Source organism: Corvus hawaiiensis, chromosome 2, assembly GCF_020740725.1.
Source record: "Corvus hawaiiensis isolate bCorHaw1 chromosome 2, bCorHaw1.pri.cur, whole genome shotgun sequence".
NCBI lineage: Eukaryota > Metazoa > Chordata > Aves > Passeriformes > Corvidae > Corvus > Corvus hawaiiensis.
This window is the reverse complement of record NC_063214.1, coordinates 27557554-27580806: the sequence shown is the minus strand read 5'-3', so window position 1 is coordinate 27580806 and position 23253 is coordinate 27557554. Positions and strand designations below refer to the sequence as shown.

Sequence of the window (23253 nt, the reverse complement as noted above, 5' to 3'; positions counted from 1 at the left end):
CGCCTTGTGAGGGGCAGCGTGAGAAAAGTGGAATGCCACAATTTTCCTGCACGCAACCTGACACAGGTGCAGGATTTCCTCCTCTATTGCAGTGAAATACTGTCTCTTGTCCCGTGTGTGCCTCAGGTCTGCTGTTCCCTGATGAGATGCAGCTTGCCCTGTAGAGGTGGGACCTGCACTAGTGGGCCAGTGGTGAAGCAGTACTTGACCCCTTTTAATAAAATCATAGGTGACATTAAGCATATTTCCTGATGACAAGGTGTGGGCTGACTCTGTAAAAGGCCTCTTGAGGAGAGCAGGGTAACCACTCCTTCATGCCTAAGGGGTACCAGTTCTTTTGGGACCTCAGTAAGAAAACATGGATACTCAAGGCTGGTTGACTGGCTTATTTTGTGAAGGCTGCAAATTATAGGAAAGGTGACAGCAGTCTTTCACCCTTTCTGGTGTTGGCAGCTACAGCTGTTGCTCTTCCAAACCACATAGAGGTGACATTGTTTAAGGCAGTGCCTGCCAGTGTCACAGTGTGTGCCATGTTGTACAGCGATCGCTCACGCTAACACATGGCTCTCTACAGACAAGACCAATGCTTGAACTCCACCTAGATTTTGCTCTAAGTCACTCTCATTACAATGTTTTCCACAGTGGCCCACTGCATCTGCATTCAAATCATGTTCAGAAAATGCTCTGTGGGAGGAAGGCTTTCTGTCATAAATGATGAACAAAATTTCTGCTGAGAAGGGCTCAAATAGCAGACCTGTGGGCAGTCTGGACAGACAGACAATGGAATTTAAGTGTAGACTGTTTGCTGTAGCTGCCAGAAGTGCTCTGCACCACTGCCAGTGTCATCTCTTTACTCTAGGATCAAGTAGGCTGGACTTTTCAGATGGATATAAGCTTGCAGAGTATCAGCTGGGATTTGCAGCTCCAGGGAACTGAAATTTAAAATTAGAAGTACTGACTCTGTGGTATGGATGACTGCCACGTGCAGGGGAAAAGGATTTGGAAGGTTCACCAGGTCAGAACAGTCAGATTAGTTAGACATTCCTCAAGAGCTATATAATAGGTGCATTAAGACTGGATTATCAATGTCAGTGCAGTGATCACTTCCAATCTCTGTGGAAATTTCATGGACTCTGGTGAGGTGAAGCTGTACTCACAAGGATCCGTGCAAATAATTGGTAGAGGAACATAGAAATTGCCAAGCCAGGCCAGAGCTACTATCTATTTATTGTACTTGCAGTGGCTAGCACAAAGCACTGCTATGGGCAGATCTAGGGTAAGCTGCTTCTCTACTACTGGGACTCATCCCTGTCTTCTACTGTCTAAGATTTAGTTTACCAGGTAAAGCATGATGTATTCTCTCTTTTGATGCTAATTAGCTGCGGTGTTATATGGCATATATGTATATATATGTGTGTGTGTGTGTGTGTGTATGCACACAAAATATCTGATTGACGAGGCATCAACAGCTTTCCCAACTCCAACCAACTGTACAATGGCCATAAAGTTTGGTGACAAATTGGCCACCATTGCCTTAAATATCTTTCTGCACTTGTGCTATATCACAGAAATAGCAAAAGCTTGTGATAGCCCTACTTCATGCCTTTGATTGTGAGTATAGCGTCATACAGTATGCATTTATGCACAGAGGGCATAGCATCATAGCCCTTGCTGTTCATCTCTTTCTTGAAGAAACCACAAGCAGTGCTTTCAACTGCTTTTTATATGAAATTATTCCCATAATTTTTAGGAACTCTGTTGCTTTTCTCTGCACTCCCTTTAAATTTGCAAATCTATTTTATGGGATGGAATGACAGAGTGTCTTCACATCAGTCCAAAAAAAGGCTGTAATTTTATACACATATTTCCAGAAAGGCATTATTTCTTCTCTTTTGTTCCTCATCCCAGTCCTTACGCACACCAGCCTCTTCGCTTTTTGCAGACAGCTACCCAATGAGCACTGATGACTGCAATGACTCTTTTTGTAAAGACACTACTGAAATATTTTATTTAGCCTTATGATGGTCTGTGAGACTGGACAGTGGCCAAGAGAACCAAGGAAAATGTAAGCAGTGACAGAAGGCTTACAAGTCAAGCCAATGGCATCAGCTCTGTGGGGTAGTTTCCACCTCCAGTTCTGAACCTCCAATAGACCTGTGGAAGACCATATTACACAAGCTCAATTTGAACAGGTCTCTAGGCATAGTATTTCTCAAGACTACATTCATGCTGCAAGCTTGATTTAAAGAAGGGCTTCCTCATTTCTTAGCTTTCCACTCTGGATATCTTTCAGGCAGAAAATAGATAAGATATTAAAATAATGTGTGTGGGAAGCCCAGAGGATGGGGAGTACTGCTATTGTCTGCTTTGCTATTCTTTGAAGAAGAGTCCAGTCTGGTTTTGCAGGTTACTAGAACTGTGACTTCTTTCCTAGTTCTGTATTCCCTGCCAAAGGCTCCCTTTACATATCCTTTAGCTCTAATCGCCTGTACCATGTAAAGAGCCTTGGTTATATCATCACCAAATGGGAATTTCATCTGTGCAAATGTTTCTCTTTTCTTTCTGTGTCCTTAGCTACATCAGTGTCAGCATGGGACACTGGAACAGAGAGGAAAATCTCAGCTGAAGTCCTGGCAGTCAGGAGTCCACCTTGGACACCTGCCCTTAGCCAGGCTGTGGTGTACTCAGGAAAAGAACCATGGAAAGCTGGACAGGGTCCAGAGATGTAAAGGAAAATGCTGTTCCCCTAATGACCAGAAAAGTGAGACTCAATGCTTCATGCAAATAAGTCTTAAATAAAGGTCATAAGGTCCCAATTATCCAGTGTTCAAAGAATGAGAGATTTCCCAGCTGTACCTCGAGGCAATAGCAAATGAGTCCTCTTTTCATTATGAAAGAAAGCAGAAGGTGGAAAACACTATTCAACCTCTCCATCTTCCCTCAGCAAAACAGTAATTGGTAATGCTAATAATGATAACCGGACATTACCTGTAACCTACAGAGCTTAATGAAGAAGAAAATCTCTCTGACATTTGGAAGAGCATCCAAATCCCAGTGCTGAAGTGGGTGCAGTGGTACAGAACCATAGCTGATAATGCATTTCAGGTACAGGTAAAGAGATAGGAGAGTAGGAACAAGAACTCTGGCCATTGTGCAGGAGCATTCCCCAGTGCTGCTGACCTTGACAAAACTGTCTTAGCAGCTGTGAAAAATGTTTCAAAGATTTTACTTGATAACCGCTTGAAGAGATGGAAGACAGAATAAAGTAAAAGTAATTTAAAGTTGGGGCAGTAGCAAGTACTTTTAAAAACCTCTTTGATGTTCTTAAAAGCTTGGGGCATACATTGATTTGGAAATGACACAAGCCTCTAACAGGGAGGTGTGAATGCAAGCTTGTGTGGACTAAGTCCATAATTGTCTAGTTTTCAAATGAATATGGGACTCCATTCCCTAACTGGATGTGGACTTAGAAAAAAGAAAGAGTATGTGTTCCAGTTTAGACATTCCGTGTTATCTATCCTGCTTCTGTAAGACTAGGATTTCACCCGTGATTTCAGCCTTAATGTCACAAGCAATTCAGAATAACCTCCAGTCATCTGGGCTGAAACAAGGGATATGCCACAGGAGACCAAACCCTGTGACTGGGTCTGCCCCTCTTCAGAAATATTTGCGAGTTGAAGGAGTCTGCCTTAATCTTAGATCTGCTTACAAATGGTATCTATGTTTCGCCCCCTGGAAGGCACTCAGCACAGTGTTGTAACATTGGTCCTCTGCTTTCCCTGTTGTCGGAAGGGATGGAAATCCCCCACATTCAGGGGATCTGATCAGAGGGCTGCTGTGAGTTTATCTTTGGTAAGGCTGCTGCAGTTCATAGGAGCAGCTATTCTGTCCTGCTCTTTGTCTTCATTCACAGTCCCTTATTCAAGTAGTACACCAGGGATGCAGGTGGTGAAAGAAAGTAACTTCTTTATTGCCAAACAGTGAGGAGGCATGAGTGTCACCTTGATCTTGGAACTCTGTACCACCCCTGTTCAGTCCTGCACTGTCCCGTGGATCAGCTCCTTACGGTCAGCATGGACTTTCAGGGTGCTGCAGGTTTGCAAGCAGTGGCACTGATGGGTGTTAGGAAGAAGCTTCAGCAGTGCAAACAGGTTTGGCACCTGCCTTTAAGCTTGTCTTGGGCGTTGAAGGTATGTTTACCCAAAGCCATCCCAGCACTATTGCCCAGCCTTTGTTGGGAGACTTACCAGTGTGGCCAAGCATGGTGCCTGTTTGGACTAAACTTGACCTCTTGTCCATGACACAACCTCTCCCAAAGACAGCTGAGGCCCACCAGGCAGGCAGGGGAAAGAAATGCACAGCACTGCCGCTGTGCAGCAGACTTTGGTCTCCAGAGACATTGACCCAGCACTGTTCCCTGCACTCAATGAAGAGACAGAAGACGAGAAAGAAAATGGTTTTCTGTGCCTCAAGATAGAAACCTTTTTCATTGCTGCAGCCAAATGACTATGAGAAAAATGGATGGAATCACTGATTTTTACATCAGGGAAGAAGGAGAAGATTCCAGCCACTCCTAACGGATGTAGCATGTAACTGCTTCTTGGCCTCATTTCTAGCAAAACACAGAGACATGGTTCTCCCAAAGAGAGGAGTTAAGCCTAAGTGCAGTTTAAACCACAACCATTCAGAGCTTCTGAGTCCTGCTGGACTGGAATTGTTCTGTGATAATCTTTTTTTCATTACAGGATCCTTTAATTATTCAAACCCAAACATAATATATACCACTACCACGAATTACGGGATTTGTAGATTAAAGTAGTAAGAAAACCTTTGCCTGCTTTTAGAGTAGCTAGCATGTGAGGGTCAGGTCCTCCTTGAGTGGGACAGAAGACAGGGTGGGCCTTATGCCAGGAAGCTGAAATCCAGTGAGCTTTGCAAGCAAGCCATTGGGCTGCTGGAAAAATTTTCCCCTGATCCCTCCTGCTGGAGCTATTCCACTTTGTATAAATTATTTATTGTTTGCTGGAGCCAGGATGTGGCATTTGGTCTCCCCTATTCCAGATGAGTGCCCTCACCACTGGTCTACAGGGTCAATGTTTTCCTCTGGCCCAATAAATGTTTAATGGTTTATGGAAGTGGAACAGCTCCAGCAGGAGAGGAAGAGTAAGAGAGACGTGTTCATTCACATGGATACCTTACAACATCACTCTGTGACCAGCAGGCAGGACCCGAGCCAAGGACCTTTACAGCAAATAAAATCAGCGGGAGGAGACAATAAGAGCACAGAATGGTGGGGTGCCACTTCCTATGCCTCAGTGCAATTTCAGAGCCATTTCAGAGCAGCTCAGGCCTGATGAGTTCATGCCTCCTATCAGGCCCTCTTCTTCTTATGACCACCACTGTCAAAATGATGGTGCTCAAGCCAAAATTTTGGGCTGCTCCACCTTGGTCAAAAACTTACAAACTCTGCACGTGGAAGCTGTGGTAACTGTGGGCCTCCACGGACCTGTGCAGAGCTGGGCTTCAGGGCAGACTTTGGCTGCACACGTGATAGTGGAGGAGCAGCTACTGCTTGGCCCCACAGCTGAGTAAGGGCGAAGGAAAATAACCTTTAATGAGGAAGAGGAGCCTTGTCATTGCAGACTATCTTAGCAAAGGGCTGTCTTAGCTCCCTATAAGGGTACTTTTTTCCACAATAGTGGGCAGTACTGAGGAGCTGTTGACAACCCAGACATTGCCGCTGCTCTAGAGCGGGAGTGCATCCTGGCCATGGCACAGCTGGCTGTGCATGGGGCATGGGGCTGCCTGGCTATGCCCCTAGGTGGTCTCCCCAGCATTTGCAGCTGTCCCACCGAGTGCCCTCATGCCTCACGTCACGGCCGAATTCATTATCTGCCTGATGGAATTGTTGTTGTGAAAAGCTGATTAAACCGAGATGGCTACTGTGGGACAGCTGCATCGGTTCGCTCAGCGCAGCACTCGGAGAGTTCAGAGACTCGATAGTCCCTCTCCAACTGGGAGAAATGGCTCTAAAAATTGGTTAAAAAAAAAAAAAAAATAGAGCTTGCCAAATCTGAATTAAAATCAGAATTACTGATGCAAGCTGCTGCCACCTTCACAGAGAAGACTGGCAGTAAGAGCGCTCATGAGAGGTTTTCCAGGCAGCTCCTTCCTTCCTTCCTGCTGTACAGCTTGGCTCTGAAAATGGCTCGGGGCTGACCTACACCCCCTTTCCCCTGGAGCTCACCACTTACTGGACAAGCATCACCACGCCTCTGGTCACAGAGATTTCTTGGGGCAGCAGGGACGACGACACAGCCCAACCTCTCACCTTAAGTCAACCCAGGAGAATCTGGCCTTTGTATGATCTGGGGAAAGTGTCCAGATGCCCACCCAGTTTTGCAGGACAAGTGCTGTGGCTGCTTATCTTTCCATCCTTGGAAAAGCAGTTTTTAAGCAGTCCCAGGCAAGGGATTTCAAGAAGAGGGGAGAACTGCTCTGCACCAGCAATGCCATGGTGATGTCTCGAAGTGGGGTTTTTCCCACAAGTGTTTATAGTTCAAAATGCCTCTTCCTGTGTCTGGGCTCTCAAGCCTTCTCCTGATGAAATGAAAAGCAAAGGCTACCAGGAGTTTTCCTGGGTACAGCATGAAGCCTGAACCACCTTCTAGAGAGCAGTGCGTGTGTTTCAGTGCTCATCCTGCACAAAACACATTGGGATTCTATGGGTGTGCACCAGCTGTGCGTTTGAGAAATATTAGTAATTTCTTTGATGCAAAGAGATGACATCGTTGGTGTTGCAACTGCTGGGGACAGTTATCAAGAAGATGGCTGTGGAAAGCCTGACAACTGGCATTTAATTAATTTTAGCATCCAATTTGCAGAGCCTTCGTGTATGATGATGGACGGAAACAAACTAATGATCTCTAAATGAAATTTCTCCTTCATTTAAACTCGAAATGGGAGGATGGCAAAGGGAAGAAAAAGAGACATTTTATATCCTCTCCTTGATTGTAATTCCCTGCCTTCAGCTAGATCAATATCATTTCTGCTGGAGATGGAGGCTGCCTCTGGTTTCCATGGCAATGTGGTTGTTGGAGGCTTGCAGGCTCCATGAATCCCCAATTTATCAGTCTTCTAGGCTTTAATAATGGAGACCAGCAGTCAGGCAGCTTATGAATGGCACATGTCTTTTGGGCTGGGGGAAGGGAGGCGGGCGTGTGGTTTGTAGTAAGGGCTGCAGCAATTTGTTTTCCTGCCACTGACAGCTGAAGGGGGAGGAGTATGAGGGGAGGAGCAGCACATTAATTCTGGATGCACTGAAGGAATTTCTAGACCATTTTGCTGCAATTACAGAAGATTTCCTCCTTTAGTTTCTTTTCCCTAGGCAGTTTTGCCGGGGAAGGGGAGGAGAACAGCTTCACAGCCAGTCCTGTGTGAGGAGGTGGGAGCTGTAGATGACAACCCAAAGGCTCTACCACTCTGCACGTTTCCTTCTTCTTCTTAACCCTCTTTATTTCAGGATCAGCAGTGCATGAATGTCAGCAGTCTGCCACAGTTTCAGGTTCATTTTTATCCCCCTACTGATCCTACCACCATTGCCAGGCTGCTCAGCAGAGCTGTGAGATGGGCAGACCTCTGAGGACCTGATCTGTCTGTCAGGCTTCTGTCACTTGCTGTGCTGTTCTCTGTGCATCTGCTTGGCCTCTCCAAATTCAAACCTCTGTCCCCAAAGTACTGTAAGCTTCATTCCCTGAATTAATTACTTTGCTAGGAATGTCCTGGCTATAGAACAATCACTATCTGTCACTTCAATGAGGTTCAATTGGCCTATATCTATTCAGGGTATTTCCATTTCTTCTTATCTTTCCTCTGATTTCTCCCCTATAATCTCACAGGGCAGTTGCTCTAAAGAAGCTAAAGAATAAATGGATGGGTGTCAGAAAGACCTTGTTCTTCTGTCCCCTCACATGCCCTCTATTTCTAAACCATCCTCCAGAACTTAACCAGCAAGGGAGAAATGATGGGTGGCACAAAAGAATGTTGCATGAGATGGGGACATCATGATTTCCAACACGTGCCAAAAGCAGCTGTCAACTGTTACATTCCACAGCTGGAAGGAAATTAAAATCTCTATATTCAAGCTCTTTGAATCATAAGGTATTTAAGGAATTAAAGAGTACCCTTTCTGGTCTGCAGGACCTATGTGAAATCAACAGGGGCAGAGGAGAAGAAGAGTAAAGAACAATTTATGGGTACTTTTTTCTAAGGTTTTTCTCAGCTGAAGAAATGAACGCAGGAGATAGAGGGCAGCTGAGCACCTGATTGTTCATCAGATCAACTCTGATCCAGCTGATGACTGGGGATACCCTGCACGAGTCACTTCCCATTTCTGCCCTTCAAGCTCCCTGGCTGTGAAGACCATGGAACCTTGGTAGAGGTCTGTTAAGGTCACAACACCTCTGAGGTCACAGCACCTTTGATGCTGTTTGGTAGGAGGCCACTCAATGCCAGTGTAAAATATCTGCCTCCAAGGCACTCTCATCCCGAAAAAGCTCTTTTACTTTGCCTTTGGCCACTGTACTGCAGAGTGTCCCACCTGCCCACCACGGTCTGGTGCAGCAAAGCATCCCCACAGAAGCACCGTGAAAGATCGCACTGCTGCCAGGTGGGAGCACTCTGTCCTCCCTGGAGCTGCCTTTGCTTGTAGCTGTGGCAGTGCCCAAGGGATGGGCCTTGCTAAAGGATATCTTGCTGTCTGAAAACCTCACCACTCTGGTAGGCTTCTTCCAGTTCCAGCTGGAGTGAAGTTGCCCAGTTATGGGTACGGTATACAGGAAGTTTGGGACAAAAGTGCTGGTAATAGGCAGCAGTAAATGAACAGTCAGCAGTAGGCATGTTGTTTTTCTCAGCCTCCATGTCTGGCTGCATCCATGGATATGGGAAAGAAGCAGAAGTGGAAGAAAGAAGGAGAGCTGCTTCTTTCCCATTATCCAGGATGGAAGAATATTTGCAAAGGTAGGTGCAACAGGATAACACCTCACATTCACAAGGAACATCCTCCCTTTTCTCTCCCCACCCTCTTCCTCCATCACTCCCATTTCCCTGGAGACCTCAGTGCTCCCTCCCTCAGCCAAAGTTGGGGAGTTTCTGTGGCAACCTGGCAGCTGGTGTCTAGACACTGTGAAAAATGGTTTGCAATGGAGCTGTAAGCCTGACTTCCCTTTCCACTGCCGCACACCCTGAGCGTCTCTCCCACCATTCCCTCCCTTTCCATCTACTGCACACATGGATGCCAATGTGGGCTTGGATTTCCATGGTGGTGCTGGAGGAAGAAAGGCATGGGGTGGGATGAGAAGGAGTGGAAATCCCTAAGCCACTGGCTCCTGAGCCTAACAAAGCACAGAGGCAGCTGGGGCGACAGAACTGGGTCTGGCTGTGCTCTGAAGGTTTAGAAGGATCAGAAAAAGAGGCAGCTGTCCAAGCTTGGACCGAAGTTACCAGCCATGGGACTTACAGAAGTTGCTTTTTTTTCTCACTGCTGGGGCAACCGAATGATTCTTACATGGTTCTGGAAAAAGATGAGGGGGTACAGGAATAGGAGGCCCAAGCTACCATGTATGGGGCCATGTTCACCTCTTTAGTTCAAGCTTAACAGGCTGACTTGCTTGCTTCTTTCCAGTAGTTACTGGGCAACTTCCCTGAACCTCCTTGCTTGCACTCGGGACATTCCTCCCCACCACCTTGTTACAGGGTGTGCCAAGGGTTTGCAGATCTCCCATGTGCCATGTGCTCACAAGGACGCCCAGGGCTCACAGGAATCAGTACCATGGGTCTGTCTGTACAGACTGAGGGATTCACCAGGGATTTGGGAGAAATCGTACAAGCCAATACCCTGGACCAGACACAACCACTTACCTGAAATACCCAATTCCTTCATCTCTCAATGTTTAGCTGGGGCAGCATAAGTCTACCAGTTTTTAGAAGCAGCAAGTTGGGAGGGTGGAGGATTTTAGCTCTGCATATGACACATCATAGGGCTGACTGCAATGGGCTAACATGGACCAGAGACAGAACTGTGTAAGCAACAGCTCTGAACCTGAAGTGTGTCTTGTTTCAGCAGTCTCAGACCTACCATCGTCTGCCTGGAATAGACTTCTGGCTGGCTAGAAGGACAGATGGATCGGGACAGATGAATCAAGCTGTGAAGCCTGGATCCAAATCTGGATCCAAATGTCATTACAACTAGGAGATGCTCAGGGCAGGGATTTTAAATGAGGCTTTCCAGTGCTCCTTACCTTCAAAAAAAAAAAAATTCTAAGTAGCGTCTCTGGGTCATATGAGATCTCCTGATAAGAGGGCAGGAAAGCCCAGATTAATATTTAGGAGTAGAGTGACAACCGGATGAGGAACAGGTTTTCCGTTCCATCTCTGCCCGAGCTGTAGCTGGCAAAGGACAGAGAAAGGAGGAAGCACGACAAATGCTAGAGAGAGCAGTGTCTGAGTAGATCTGGGCAGTACTTCAGCATGAATGCACAGGAGAGTTCTAGCTGCACAATCAATATTAGCAATAATTATGTAAACAGTGAGAAAGCAGCAAAAGCAAAATCTCTGCATCCGTATTAGAATCTCAGAGTGTTGTGCAATTTCTCTTCTCTTGGCATTGGCTGTGGTAATTTAAAGATCTGCAGTGGAACAGAGACAAAAAGGAAAACAAAACCCAAGCCACCAGCCACAAAAGAAATGATCATCAGAGAGGTTGCTTCTACTGTGGTCATAAGCTGATGTCTGCTCTGATTTAATTAATCTTGGCAAGTCAGATAGGAGCTGGGCAGGTCCCAAGAGAGAGCGTTTTACCCGGAAATCCACTCAACCTAATTTCACTAATGTAGGGCAGTGGAGAGACTTGGAGAGGAGCCTGCACACTCAGCCATTAGAGCACGGTGTAGAAAAGGCAGCTGGAAGTACCACCATCCAGCAGAACTGCTGCTTGCGTGCCTGCTTCAGCTTCACAGAAACCAGAGCTGCATATGTTCCAGGCGTTTGCTCCCCAGCAGGGCTCGCAGACATGACTCTCACCCTTCCCAGGAAATAAATGGAGTGCTGAGGAGCAGGAGCTCTCTTTGACCCTATTGCAGCAAGGCTCTATGTCTCACTTCCATATTGTTACTCTTCCATGGGTAAGGCTGTTGCCCAGCTGGTGCCAGGTGGAGCTGTAGGTATGAAGCCTCTCTTTGACACAGGCCCTTCAGCAGGGAAGCAAACACACATCGGCCTCTCCCACCGTGCAGCTCTACCCCTTAAACAATTCCGCAGCAACGGCTTAAGGTTTGTCCAAGGCTGCCCAAAAGGTTTCTCAACTTGACTGCACCATCCAGAGTGCTAAATGGAAGTGAAACAGTGGCAGCTCAGCTCACAGATGCCTGTCTCTGGCAAAATTATCCTATGGTATAAGATGATCTGGACTGCAGCATAGATTTCCAAAGGCTGAAATAAAAAAAGCAAACTAAAATCTCAAAGCTAGAAGGGTGGGACTACAGGACTGGAGTGACCACGAACAGTGCAAGTGATGACTGGTGCCCATTAAAAGAACTGTAAGGGTGGGGATTGCAAGCACAAACCAGGTTAGCTTTGTTGTTGGTTTGAGGTGATTTTTTTTGGCTTTCTGACCTAGCCATTCTTGCTTTTTCCTTCAGGACTGAATTTGGTTTTGGCCCCCCCTCAAGCTTTTTTTTGCTTTATATTACAGCTCTGCCTCCCCTCCTGTTCTCTTTCCTCCACTCTCATTTTGTGAGTTTCTTTTTGCTTTGTAGCTGGAGGGCCCTAGAATAAATGTGAATGTCTCCACCTTGGCTTGCTGCAGGTGGAGGTATTCCCAGGTATTCCCAGACTGAAACTTGTCCTAAAGTAGGCATCTAAATAAGACAAGTTAATAGAGCCTTAGAAATGTCCTATTTATTTCCACTAATTAGGAAGGAAGGAGACGGTGAAAAGATCAGCTGCAGATGTCTCTCTGTAGATGTCTGGAGTTTGGTGAGATGTCCATCTACTCTGACTTCAGCTTTCTCATTTCATGATGTCACCACATGCACATTGATGCTGCCCCAGTCCAGGTCCACCTGATGAAACAGCTCACTGCTTCCTGCTTGTTCTGTCCCTTGCAAGTGGACATAGGGGGCTCTGATCGTGCAGGAGGAGATCGCACAGTGCTGGCATGTTCAGAAGGGAGGCAGCTTTAAACAGGTGGAAGTTTGGCTACCCAGGATAAAATGCTTTTGTTCCTCAAGCAGGGGATGGCTGCAATTCTCAACCACTTTTTATCACCTTTGCAACAAAGAGCAAAGTGAATGTAAAATGCCAAAACTGCAGTTCTGTCTGTATAATGCTATCTGTCCACTATAAACCCACAGGTGCGATAGCCCAGAGTTCAAAAAACTGGAAAATCAAGGCTAGTATTGGGTAAAAAGCAATGTAAGAAATACTCTCTCTGATGTATGGAATCCTCAGGATAGCTATCTACTCATCTCCCTGGAAATACCTTGCCCTCCTTTGCTGGGACACTGAAAACAAGGCTGGAGAAAGCCCAGAGAACATACTGCAGAAATAGCCTGCACCAAACAAACTGGTGAGTCAGATAAACTGTCTCACCTCTCCTCTGAATTAGAAGCTGCTGTTAACTGGCCCTGATGTCACTGGGGCTCTGATGCACTGCTCCCACAGCGCAGAGAGAATCCTCTTCTTTTTACTGCTGTGGTTTAGCAGTGCCACAGCTTCAAATTTATTTTTTTGTGCTGAATTCTTTTTCCTTCATGATATTGCTTCTTGCTAAAGTTCATTATTACATAATAACACCAGGTTGCTTCTTTTCCCTCATCCCAAAGACCGATGAAACACTGCTAAAGCTGCTAGGAAGTAAGACATAACAGGGTGTAGCAGTACACAGAATGTTTCCCCTTACTGCTTCAATATCATGCAAGAGAAAAGAGGGAGAGTGATTCACTGAATTTTGTGTGATAATTCTTATTCAAAAAGCTGGACTTCTTGTTTATACTTGGATATGCACAGTCCAGCATTTGGGTTGTAGGATTCCTCTCCGTTGATTGAATATGTGATGAAGTGACCTTAAATTGTTCCTGCTGTCCCATGACCCCACTTAGTCCAGCCTATTTCATCCATGACAGAAATCAGCGCTGTCTCTGGCCTGCTTCAGCAGAGAGTCATCGGCCTGCCACTATCTGCTCCCCAGAGAACATTAATGGGGACAGTGAGGCACCTCTGTGCAGCTCTTCTGCCAGCCAGGGATCTCTAGGCGCCATGGGCACTCCCTGGAAATTAGATTTGCCACTGCGGTGAGCTAACAGGGAATAAAACACGGCAGAAAATTGTGTTTCAACTTGCCTGCTTATCCTAAGCGCAAGGACAGCATGGGAACACTGTGAGCTAACCAGCATCACTGAGGTTGCCAGCTCCCCCACTTTGGGTGTGAGCAGATTTCCTGCCCATCCCTCCTGGAGTGCTGTCAAGAGCCCATCACTGTAGGAGCTGGACCCCACTTTCAGCTGGTGATTAACAGGGCATCTGTGTGACTCGGTAGCACAGCAGATGTGCAGGACTCCCCAGTGTCTGTCTGTCCCTGTGCTTGCAGTGTTATGGGCCCGTCTGGTGTGCTGTCTTGAGGGGGCTGTGGGACTGCCAGCTAAAACCCGTGCATATTTTTGGTAGGAAGACACAAAAAGTTTTAAACACAATGAAAAACAGTGTCAGGATTTGTGCTCCTGAAGCCACATTACTCTTTCACTCATCTTCCATTTATGTGAGGAGAAAACCCCAGAAATTCTGCCTTACTAGGTTCTGTCAGAGCCTCGTAAGAAACCAGACTTTGCTGCTGGCTAACAATAGTCTTTTCACTCAAGTTTAGGGGTAGATGGTTGCACACTGGGATTCTACTCTCAGCTTCATCATTCAACGTGTCTCCTGCTATGAATGCCTTAAAGAGCAGCATTAAAGAGACTCTCCTCCCTCCCAGTGATCAAGTCATTCAGGAAAATTTTAAAAAGAAGGCCAAGATTTGCCTCCCAATGGCACTTGTTACAATCCTATTTTAATCAGTAGCCTGTTTTGTCTCTGGTCTGTGGTGGTAGCTGTACCAGATACAGATGGAGTCCTTGAATAGCTGGATGGAGTCCTGCTTCGCTGTTCAGTATCAAGGGAAGGAAAGTCCACAGATGTTTTTGCTGACAGGGGTTTTGCAATGCAGTGGCTGTGGCCATGGGGATGTTCTCACAGAAATTTTTTTCTTTTGGGAAATCAGCAGTCGGTTGACTAAGATAAAAAGTATTTGAAGGTCCAGAAGCAGATCCTTTAATGAAGATGATTCCAAATGGGAAGTTGCACACAACTTAAAGGTGATTCATAAGGAAGTGGTGCTTAGGAACATATTTAAAACCCAGGCTAAAGAGCTGAGGGAGAGGGAAGCAGGAATGTAGCACCTACTGCCAGTATTGGAAGCAAATACAAGTCTGCCATCTGATGGCATCAAATGGACCAGGCCAAAATGCATGAATGGTGTCAGTAAGGAAACTTTCACATCCCAAATAGCATCCTCACTAAACGTGGGTATGAGGGTGCTAATCCTCACAAACTAAACACTGGTAAGTGAACATCCACATTGTCAGACTGACGGCACAGGCCCTGGTGTGATTTTTGTGTACACCAAGTAGCTTTGCTTCAGACAGGTCCCAGACACAGCTACCCTCTTCTGGAGAAGAAGAGAGTTTATCCATATGGACATAAGCTGTGTGGTGCCAGCTGGCCCTGGGGCAGTCCCTGGCCCATTATATTTACTGGTACAACGTACTTTGATAGCCCATCAGAGAAGCCAGGAACTGTGCAGGGAGCCCAGAGTGCTCTCTGAATGACCACTGTGGTTATAGTGATGCTACAGAGGTATGTTGAGTGCCATCACTGAGGTATATGTCATACCAATGACATGTGGTCTGTCCCACACCACCCAGCCCTTCAGCACTTGTTTCTTTTCCTTGTTCTTTATCCCAAGTCTGGATTGCTGCTTGCTTGACCTCTCCATGGGGTGTATGGGCGTGGGAGCCAGTGAGAAAAAGGGGAGATGGCAAGGGAGCAGGCCAGTCACTACAGTGCACTAAGACCCTTTTCATTATTCTGTCTTACAGCCCTGCAGCCACCTTTTACAGGACACCACCTTGTCCTGTAAAAAGCAATCCAAACAGTGCAGGGATTGTTCCTGAAAGAGGCTGGGGACATGTTACTGTACCCTGATGAGAGCTGGGCAGTAGAAGCTCAGAGACAATTAAATCCATCCTGCTGCAATGAAGGAGGCATGGGCTAGATGAACACAGAAGCGAGATCACTCCAGCTTGAGGGGCATTGTTTTTGTTTGCCTTGTTCCTCCTGGCTGCCTCTGCCTTCCCTTGGATTCTGATCCTCTGTCTAGTTCATTGTGGGATAGCTCCTAGCATTAGTTTTTTCTCATGTGAATGATGTGTCAGAACAAGGTGTCTGCCTGACAGGCAGACCCAGCCTCCAGTTGTACTCACTGCTTCCCCCAGGGCAGCTTTGCTTCTGAGAGACCAGAAAACTAGAGAGATGTAGCAGCCTCTGGGTGAAGACTCCCATTCTTGAAGGCTAGAGATATTTCTCTAGATCTCTGTTCAATGTGAGAGAAGTTTCAGTTACAAGTTATAAAATTTTTCCCTCTGGGTCTTGCAGGCTTCAAGTGTATATAGAGGGGGTTTTTTTGTGACCTCATTAAGTCTCAGCTGGGAGGATCCATAGCGGTAATTGGGGGACAAAAATTCAGCAGTGGTTGGTACCATCAGTGGGTTCTGTAAAAGGCTCTGTGATCTAGTTGATAAGCCAAGAGTCTAATCAGTGCCCCTAATGAAATGACAGTGGTGGTCTGGCACATCAGCAGTGAGCAGGGCAGCTCCTTCCAGTGGCACATGCTTTCTGGCTGAAGGTGTTTTGTGAGAGCTACATATTTGCCTGCTGGACTGAACCTTAGCATATTCTTTCCAAGCTACAGAAATTCCAGGGACTTTAAGCCCTGGGTCACTTTTGGGACCGACAAGCCTGAAGTCATGCAGTCCATCAGGCTGTGTGCGCGTGCAGGATGCTCTAGATCATGGCTGACTAACGCTGGACCATCTCTTTCCCCACTAGATGCTGTAGAAGAAACCAAACCTACTGAAAGTGCCCAGCAGGAAGAGGTGAAAGAAGAAGAGAGCAAGGCGGACCAAGAAAATGCCTGAACATTAAGAAATGACTCCCCATTGCCCCTCCCTCCCTCCCCCTATCCTCTATCCTTCCTTCCCACCCCAATCTCGATCTCCCCCCTTCCTGCTCACATCTGTGAGCCTGTCTGTCCCTCTCCCATTACCACTTAAACCCTTTTTCTCTCTGTGTGGCAAACATTTAAAGAAAAAAAAAAAGCAGGAAAAATCCCAGTCAAACAGTGTGGCTTAAACATTTCTTTGTTTCTTGGTGTTGTTATGGCAAGTTTTTGGTAATGATGATCCAATCATTTTGGGAAAATTCTTGCACTGTATCAGAGTTCTTTGACCTGGCGCGTGCGTGTGTCTGTCTGCCCACTGCGAGCGCTCTCTCTCTCTCTCTCTCCTCTCTCTCTTCTCCAAGTGTGTGTGTGTGCAATGTTACGTTCATCCGAGGAGTCCAGACTTAACGAGTGAGTTAAAACAAAAGAGGGGGGAAAAAAGGTTCTTTTCTTCCTTTTTCAATGTGATGGAATGAACAAAAGAAAAAACAAAGGACCAAACACAGCAAACAAATGAACAAAAAGAATACTAAACCCCAGTTTGTTTTCAGAACTAAAAGAACAACAACTAAAAAATGTGCCAATTAGCATAATGCTTGGCTCCAGGCTCCTTTTTCAAACTGAATAATAATTATAATAAATGAGAATAATTATCATTAATACCACCGTGTCGCATTTCTATGCTGCCGTACATCCTGCTGGCCTGTGGTCTTTGGTGGGCCACTTCTTGCGTGGCCCAGCAATGCTCCTTGGCCACCAGTCAGTAACCGACTGCTCTCCTTGGCACTCCTGAGGGGATTCTTAGGGGGAGCAGGCTTGGATTTGGGGTGAGATGTTAGCACTGAATAACATAAATAATGAAAGTAGCAAAATCAGTTTTAGGAAAGAACAAAATAAGCGTCCCTCTAGGAGACCTCTAGGCCCCGATTTGGAGAACTGTGGTGACCTTGGAGGTATGAGCCTGCAGAGGGACAAGCTTGATCCATGCCAAAGGTCTAACCCCTGCCAAGGGGTGTGCCAAGGGCCACGAGCGGACAGGGCCCTGAGACCTGAGCTTCTCCCCACAATAGGATGATGCTCACCCCATTGGGCTGGAGTTGAAGTCCCTGGGTAGCATAGCATGGTCCCCCAAAAGTGTTCTGTTTGGCAAAATAAATTGGGCCAATGCATTGAATAAATAGGCACACAGGCAGGATGAGGCCTGGTGGCATAGGAGCAAGTTGGCAGCACTTTGAGAAATACCTCATTCCTGCTCCCCACAGAACCCCAGGGTGGCTCACCCAGCTCTAATGAGGGCCAAGGCTTTCAGCTGTCATTTATGGCTCTGGGCAGAGCACCACCTCCTAAATCTCCACCACTGCTACCCATAGGTTGTGGGCTGTTCCGCGGTGCCTCCCAGCCTGTCCCAGTGGAGGACTGACAGACGCCAAACCCAGAGCCTGTACAGCCACCTGGGTCTGCTGCTGTCATTGTGAGCTGTGAGAGTGAACAGTTAAAATATATTTAGTAATATCTGGGCTTTCATAAAAGCCCAGTCATTGGCTATTACTGCTCTTTCACTGCCCTGATTATTACCGTGTGCTTTCCCAGCAGCTCCTGCATGCTTTCCTGGCTGCATTGGCAGTGACAGCCAGAGTACCCTGCAGCATTACTGTACAATGGTGCAGGAGCAGGATTAAATTGTCCTCACAGCAGGAACACCAAAAGATGGGAGTGCTGAGAGCTACAGCGTCCTTTGGTGGCCAATGCTTCTTGGAGTGGCAGCCCCATGGCCTTTGGAGGGCTGGCTGGCACTCCTTTGTTCTCCTCCATCTCTTTGTTGGAAATAGGGAGAAAAGATGAACAGTGTCTCCTGAGGAATGATCACTTCGAACGTAGACTGCTCACTGGAAGTGCCATCAAAACATGTCAGGATTCATTTCCATGTGCTTCCTGGCATTCTGTAGAAATAAGAGAGAGAGAGACAGGGAGGTGTTTTTTTTTTTAAAAAGAGGGAAAGAGAGAGTGGGAGAGAGATTGGACAAAGATTTTTAAAAACAGGGATTAGAGAGATGAGGGGGGGAAAGATTTTCGAGTGGATAGATGGATGATAGGGAGAGAGAGGGGAGTATAGCTAGAGAAAGAAAGATTAGAGTGAACAAGATGAGAGAGAGACAGGAAGAAATTAGATAATATGGAGCAATAGATGATTGATAGAGATAGTGAAACGTAGATAGCTGAAGTAGATTAGACAGACTAAATAGGTAGAAAGATGGGCTGACTGACAGATAGGTATTGTGTCATACTTCATAAATGATATATATGCTAATATTCCCATGTCATGATGGGTGGTAAACCCTGAGACACCTTCCAGCCTGACCTCAATTCAGCAAATGTAGCGCAGACATCAGGCATTGCTTGGACCGTATGTCAGGTCTCACCACCCCACCCGTGCCTGCTATGGATGCAGCTGGGTGTGGATGGTGTTTGGGAGGGAGAGAGCTCTGAGGGACACGGGGGCTGAGGCGTAGGGAGGAGAGGTGTACACTATGTTTGCTGTTCGTAGCACACAAGGGGCCCAGCCCAGCGCAGACACTGCAGACACCCCGTGTCTCTAGCACCGAGCTGAGAGAACTGAGGTTCAGCTCTCAGGATTTGTGGGAGAGGTGTTTGGGAGGAGGCAGAAAGGAGGGAGCACGGTTTTTGTTTGGCCTTATCTCCTGTCATGACCATTTTAAAAGGTTTTCTGTCTTGCCTGTTCCTGCAAAGACCATGTGGTCTCCCTGCTCTTCTGATTTCAGACCCCAAACTTTTCATCTTGCCTCCACTTTGCTATTACTATTTTTAACTTTATAAGGAAAACTGCCTCTCATGTCTTCCTGGACATAGGCCTTCCTCCCTCCTCAAAAAATGAAACAACTTTCTCTCCCCAGGGACGTTTTATCTTTGTATTTTGCATGTTGCCTCCCCCTTGGCTGATGGTTGGGGCATCGCGCATGTTTTGTCACCGTTTGTAAGAACATACTTTGCCATGTTGCTTAGAGAACAAAGGGTTGGGTTTTGTGTTTTGGTTTTTTTCCCCCCACAAAGAGAACGGGGTATGTGGTTACCAACTGCAAACCTAAATAATTTAAATACTAATTCCTCTCCCTTGGTTGCAGTTTAAAATTACTGGCTGTAACCAAGCACCCCCTATCTTTATTATTGTGCCGTGTCCTGATCCTGCCAGAGAGTCAGGGCAAAGAGAGTGTGAGAGAGAGCACAGAGACAAACCCAGCCTTGAGCAGGCAGTGGTTTAATGTGTAATACACAAGATTTGTATAGGAAGCTGGGCTGTCTTCAGGGTACAGGAAGAGAGCAGAGAATAGCATTTGGATTTCCTTGAGTTGCCTCTTCAGCCAGATTTTCAAAGGCTAAAAGGAAACAGTATAAAGGATGTAGCATGGGACGGAAACTGGAAAGAGAACAAGGGTATTTGAGGAATGGTTTTTCTAGCAAGACATCAAGTGAGCTGAAAGCAGCAGAAGAGGCAGGAGGTCCCAGAAGTAAAGAGTGGGGCAAAGAGTAATCAGCAGAGTAGTTGAAGCTTTTCTACTACTGCTGCTGTAACAACCAACAGGAATTCCCCAGGGAGTATGTGTCAATTCTCTCTCCCTGAAGAGGATATAGCTTTGCCTGGAGGTGTGTGTGGTTGTTACTTTATGTAAGAAAAGGGCAGGGCATATCAGAGTGACTCACACTGGGAATATGGTGCCTGACCTCACCATGCAGTGCTGTGGAAATTCAGGGTCTTAGAGGGGCTTTTTCCATGCCCCCGTAGTAAGATATGCTAGTGACCCACAGCTATCCTGAATGCTCATACCAGCTGTAGGCCAGCTCTTGACATTTCACTACTACATTTCGCTAGACTAAGCCGTGAAAAAGTGAAAAGAATTCCAACATAAACTCCCCATCAATGCAGTAGATCGTTCTCATGAATTTGGTCTGCTTTGCAATGCTTGTGGCATTCTGTCTGCACTGATAGCAGATGAAACCCCACAACCCTTGCAATAGTTGCCTCAGCCAAGGAGCTTCTCCATGAACCACATTCCAAAGGGAGGGGAAGGGCATCCTGCTGAGATCCCTTCAGACCCAGTGTTTTCCAATCCTAAACCCTAATGCAGCCCCATGAGAGGCCTTAGCCAGAAGGAACTCAGCTGTGGTGACCACATAAACACCATTGCTTGGGAAACTCTAGATGAAAGAAATGGCCATGACTGACGGAGAGGGGTTTAGGAAAAAAAAGAAAAGAAAAAAGGAAGAGGGAGTTCATACCAAACTCCTCACAGGAGTTATTTCTTTTTTCCTGTGGTCTTCAAACAGCAGGCTAGCACTTGTGACTTTTCATACTGAAGGTCTGGTGCTTGTCATAGGCGTCTTAGGAAGGAAGTGGAGTGGCTGTGGTTTGCAGAGGTGGAGGGAAGGGTTTGAATGAATGTTTCTGTGGTTCCTCTTGGCTAAGGAGTCCGCTCGGTGGTCACCTGCAGCTCAGTGACGCCAGAGGTGGCGTTGGGGGTCCTCTTCCAGGCCTGTGCTCAGATTCCCTGCTTTTCTGCATTGCCACATTAGCACTTTCACTGGATATTTAGAGCACCTCAGGACTGGTTCTCCTCTCGCTCACACTGGGGTAACTCAGGAGTCGCTCCACTGGAACCAGTGGTGTTAATCTGGTGTGAAAATAATGCGAGAGGAGGATTCAACTCCTCGGGGGAGGGGGATTTTCCAGGTCCCCGAGGGGGAAAAAAAATCAATGGGAGTTACATGTCTAACTGCCACTTGTGCCTGTGAAAGTCTGCCCCTTATCTACCTATATGTATATAGGGTACAGTTTTCAGAATAACCTAAGTGACACGGGCACTTGAGAGCACACATTTCACTGGCTTTCAAAGAGACGCAAGTTCCTAAGGCCCAGATGCTGAACGATGTCCCAGCTCCTCTCTGCAGTGCATTTGGGGGTCTCAGGCCTGAAATTCTCCAGTCATTTCCCAAAATGGAACTGAAGATCATGAGTCATTTAGGTGGTCCTGAAAGCACTACCCTCTATCCATTTTTCAGGGTGTTGATCTCAGGTCATGTGCGAGCCTGCATTCTTACCTACAATGCTTTATTACTACATTCTTCTGTTGAGCAATACTTGGAAGAAGAGGTGGAGGTCGAGATTTGCAGAACAGGCTAGTGACCCCAGTGGCTCACATCTGGAGTGCCCAACTTGAGAGACACCTCACTGGGGTCCAAGCCACGGGTCCCCTGTATGCTCTGAACATCAAGATTCATGTATTACACACCCAGAACCACTGGTCACTTCTAAAAAAAGAAATCCCAGCCTGAGACCTAGACTACTCTCACAAAAGAAAATCCCAGGTGAACTGTTCACCCAATAGCTTGGTTTTTCTGCTCATGCCTGTTCCCAATGAATAAAACAAATCCCTGTGCATCACCTAAGCCCTATTTTGAGGAGTTCCACTGGCATACAGCTGAAGTAACACAGTAATAAATCGGGGCCTGAAGAAGGTGGCTACAGCCTAGAGAGTATCAAGAACTGTGACGTGTCTGGAAGCTAATAAGAGCAGAACTTGACGATTAGAGCGGCCCATTTCCGATGCTCTTGTGTGAGGATCTGGAAAGAGTCTCTCACTCATTGTACTTGTGCATTATGAATGTGTCCATCTGCAGAGATCTAATGTACACATATGTCCTGAATATTGTCCTAAGGTTGCAAGCTTCAAAAATGAGCAGAAAACATTCCCGAGAAGTGAGAATAATACAGATGTCTGTATTTGAAAAATTGGTTCAAATAAAGTCTCTCACTTATAGATATGTGTAGTTGTGTGCAATTATTTGCTCCTGGAATAGAAATTTCTCCCTTGTGTAGGACTTTGATGCTTTTACAAAAAAATCTCATTTCATTCTCCCTTGACCTTCTCAGTCAAGTCCTACTACCATGGAAAAAAATGCTTTCTACTTATTCTTTCTGGGTAAAAAGCTATCTTAAATTGAAATGGTGAAGTAAAAGGCCTGGTATGTTTTTATTGTGCTTAATATCCATTGAGGTAGAATATCTAACTGGCCTGATGGAAGATGTGGTCTCCTGTGCAAAAGTCCTGGGTTTTTATATAACATGACACAGACATCCCCACAGAGACTCTGACCCAGGAAAGGCTGGCCTGTGGCTGTCTGGGCACTGCCTGGAAACTGGGCTGGACTGAGAAGCACTGTGATTGGGCACCACAGAGCTGCAAAATATCCAAAGCCATGTCTGAGCCTGGGATGTTCTGAGTCAGGGAATCTGCTTGGGTGTAGAAATGGGAGTGGGGGTCACCAATGGCTGGACCTCTGGGGATCATTCAGTCCAACCCCTCCAACCCTCAGCCAAGCCAGGGTCACCTAGAGCAGGTGGCACAGGAACTTGTCAAAGTGGGGTCTGAATATCTCCAGAGAGGGAGAGTCCACGACCTCCCTGGGAAGCTGTTCCAGTGCTCTGCCACCCTCCATGGAAAGAAGTTAGGCAACCTTGTGCAAGCTTATCTAAAGATATCAAATTCCTCATCAGATTTAAATCTTCAGTAGTTCCCTGGGAAATGCCAGAAGTTTTTGAGATAGAAATATATATTTCAGCAGTTAAGAAGCCCCACCATTATTTCCCTCAGTATCAAGTTTGTGCCAACCACAATGAAATATGAACAGAGCAGGAATTGCTGCCCAAGCTGTGCTAGGCTTCTGACTTAATCCTTAGCTGTATCTGTCAGCAGCTCAAGAGCAGAGCTGAAATCAAGCATTTTTGTCACATCTATTCATCCCAGGGAGCTTTGCAACCACTGTTTAGAAATCACTTGCAACTCATCTATGAAATACAGCAGCTGGCTTAGCAAGGGCCCAGGAAAATTCCTGATGAGGCTCCAAGGAGCTGCCTGGGAAACAGAGCAGAC

At 46.4% G+C, this 23253-nt stretch overlaps 1 protein-coding gene across 1 annotated transcript in view; it reads left to right on the top strand.

Moving 5' to 3' along the window:
* The window catches only part of GAP43 (growth associated protein 43), a 58287-nt gene extending 36147 nt beyond the window's left edge, over nucleotides 1-22140 (top strand). The window contains exon 3 of the mRNA XM_048294057.1: nucleotides 16198-22140. Coding sequence (XP_048150014.1) covers nucleotides 16198-16286 — 89 coding nt within the window. The 3' untranslated portion in view covers nucleotides 16287-22140. The remainder of the gene's footprint in view (nucleotides 1-16197) is intronic.
* Nucleotides 22141-23253: the final 1113 nt, after the last annotated feature.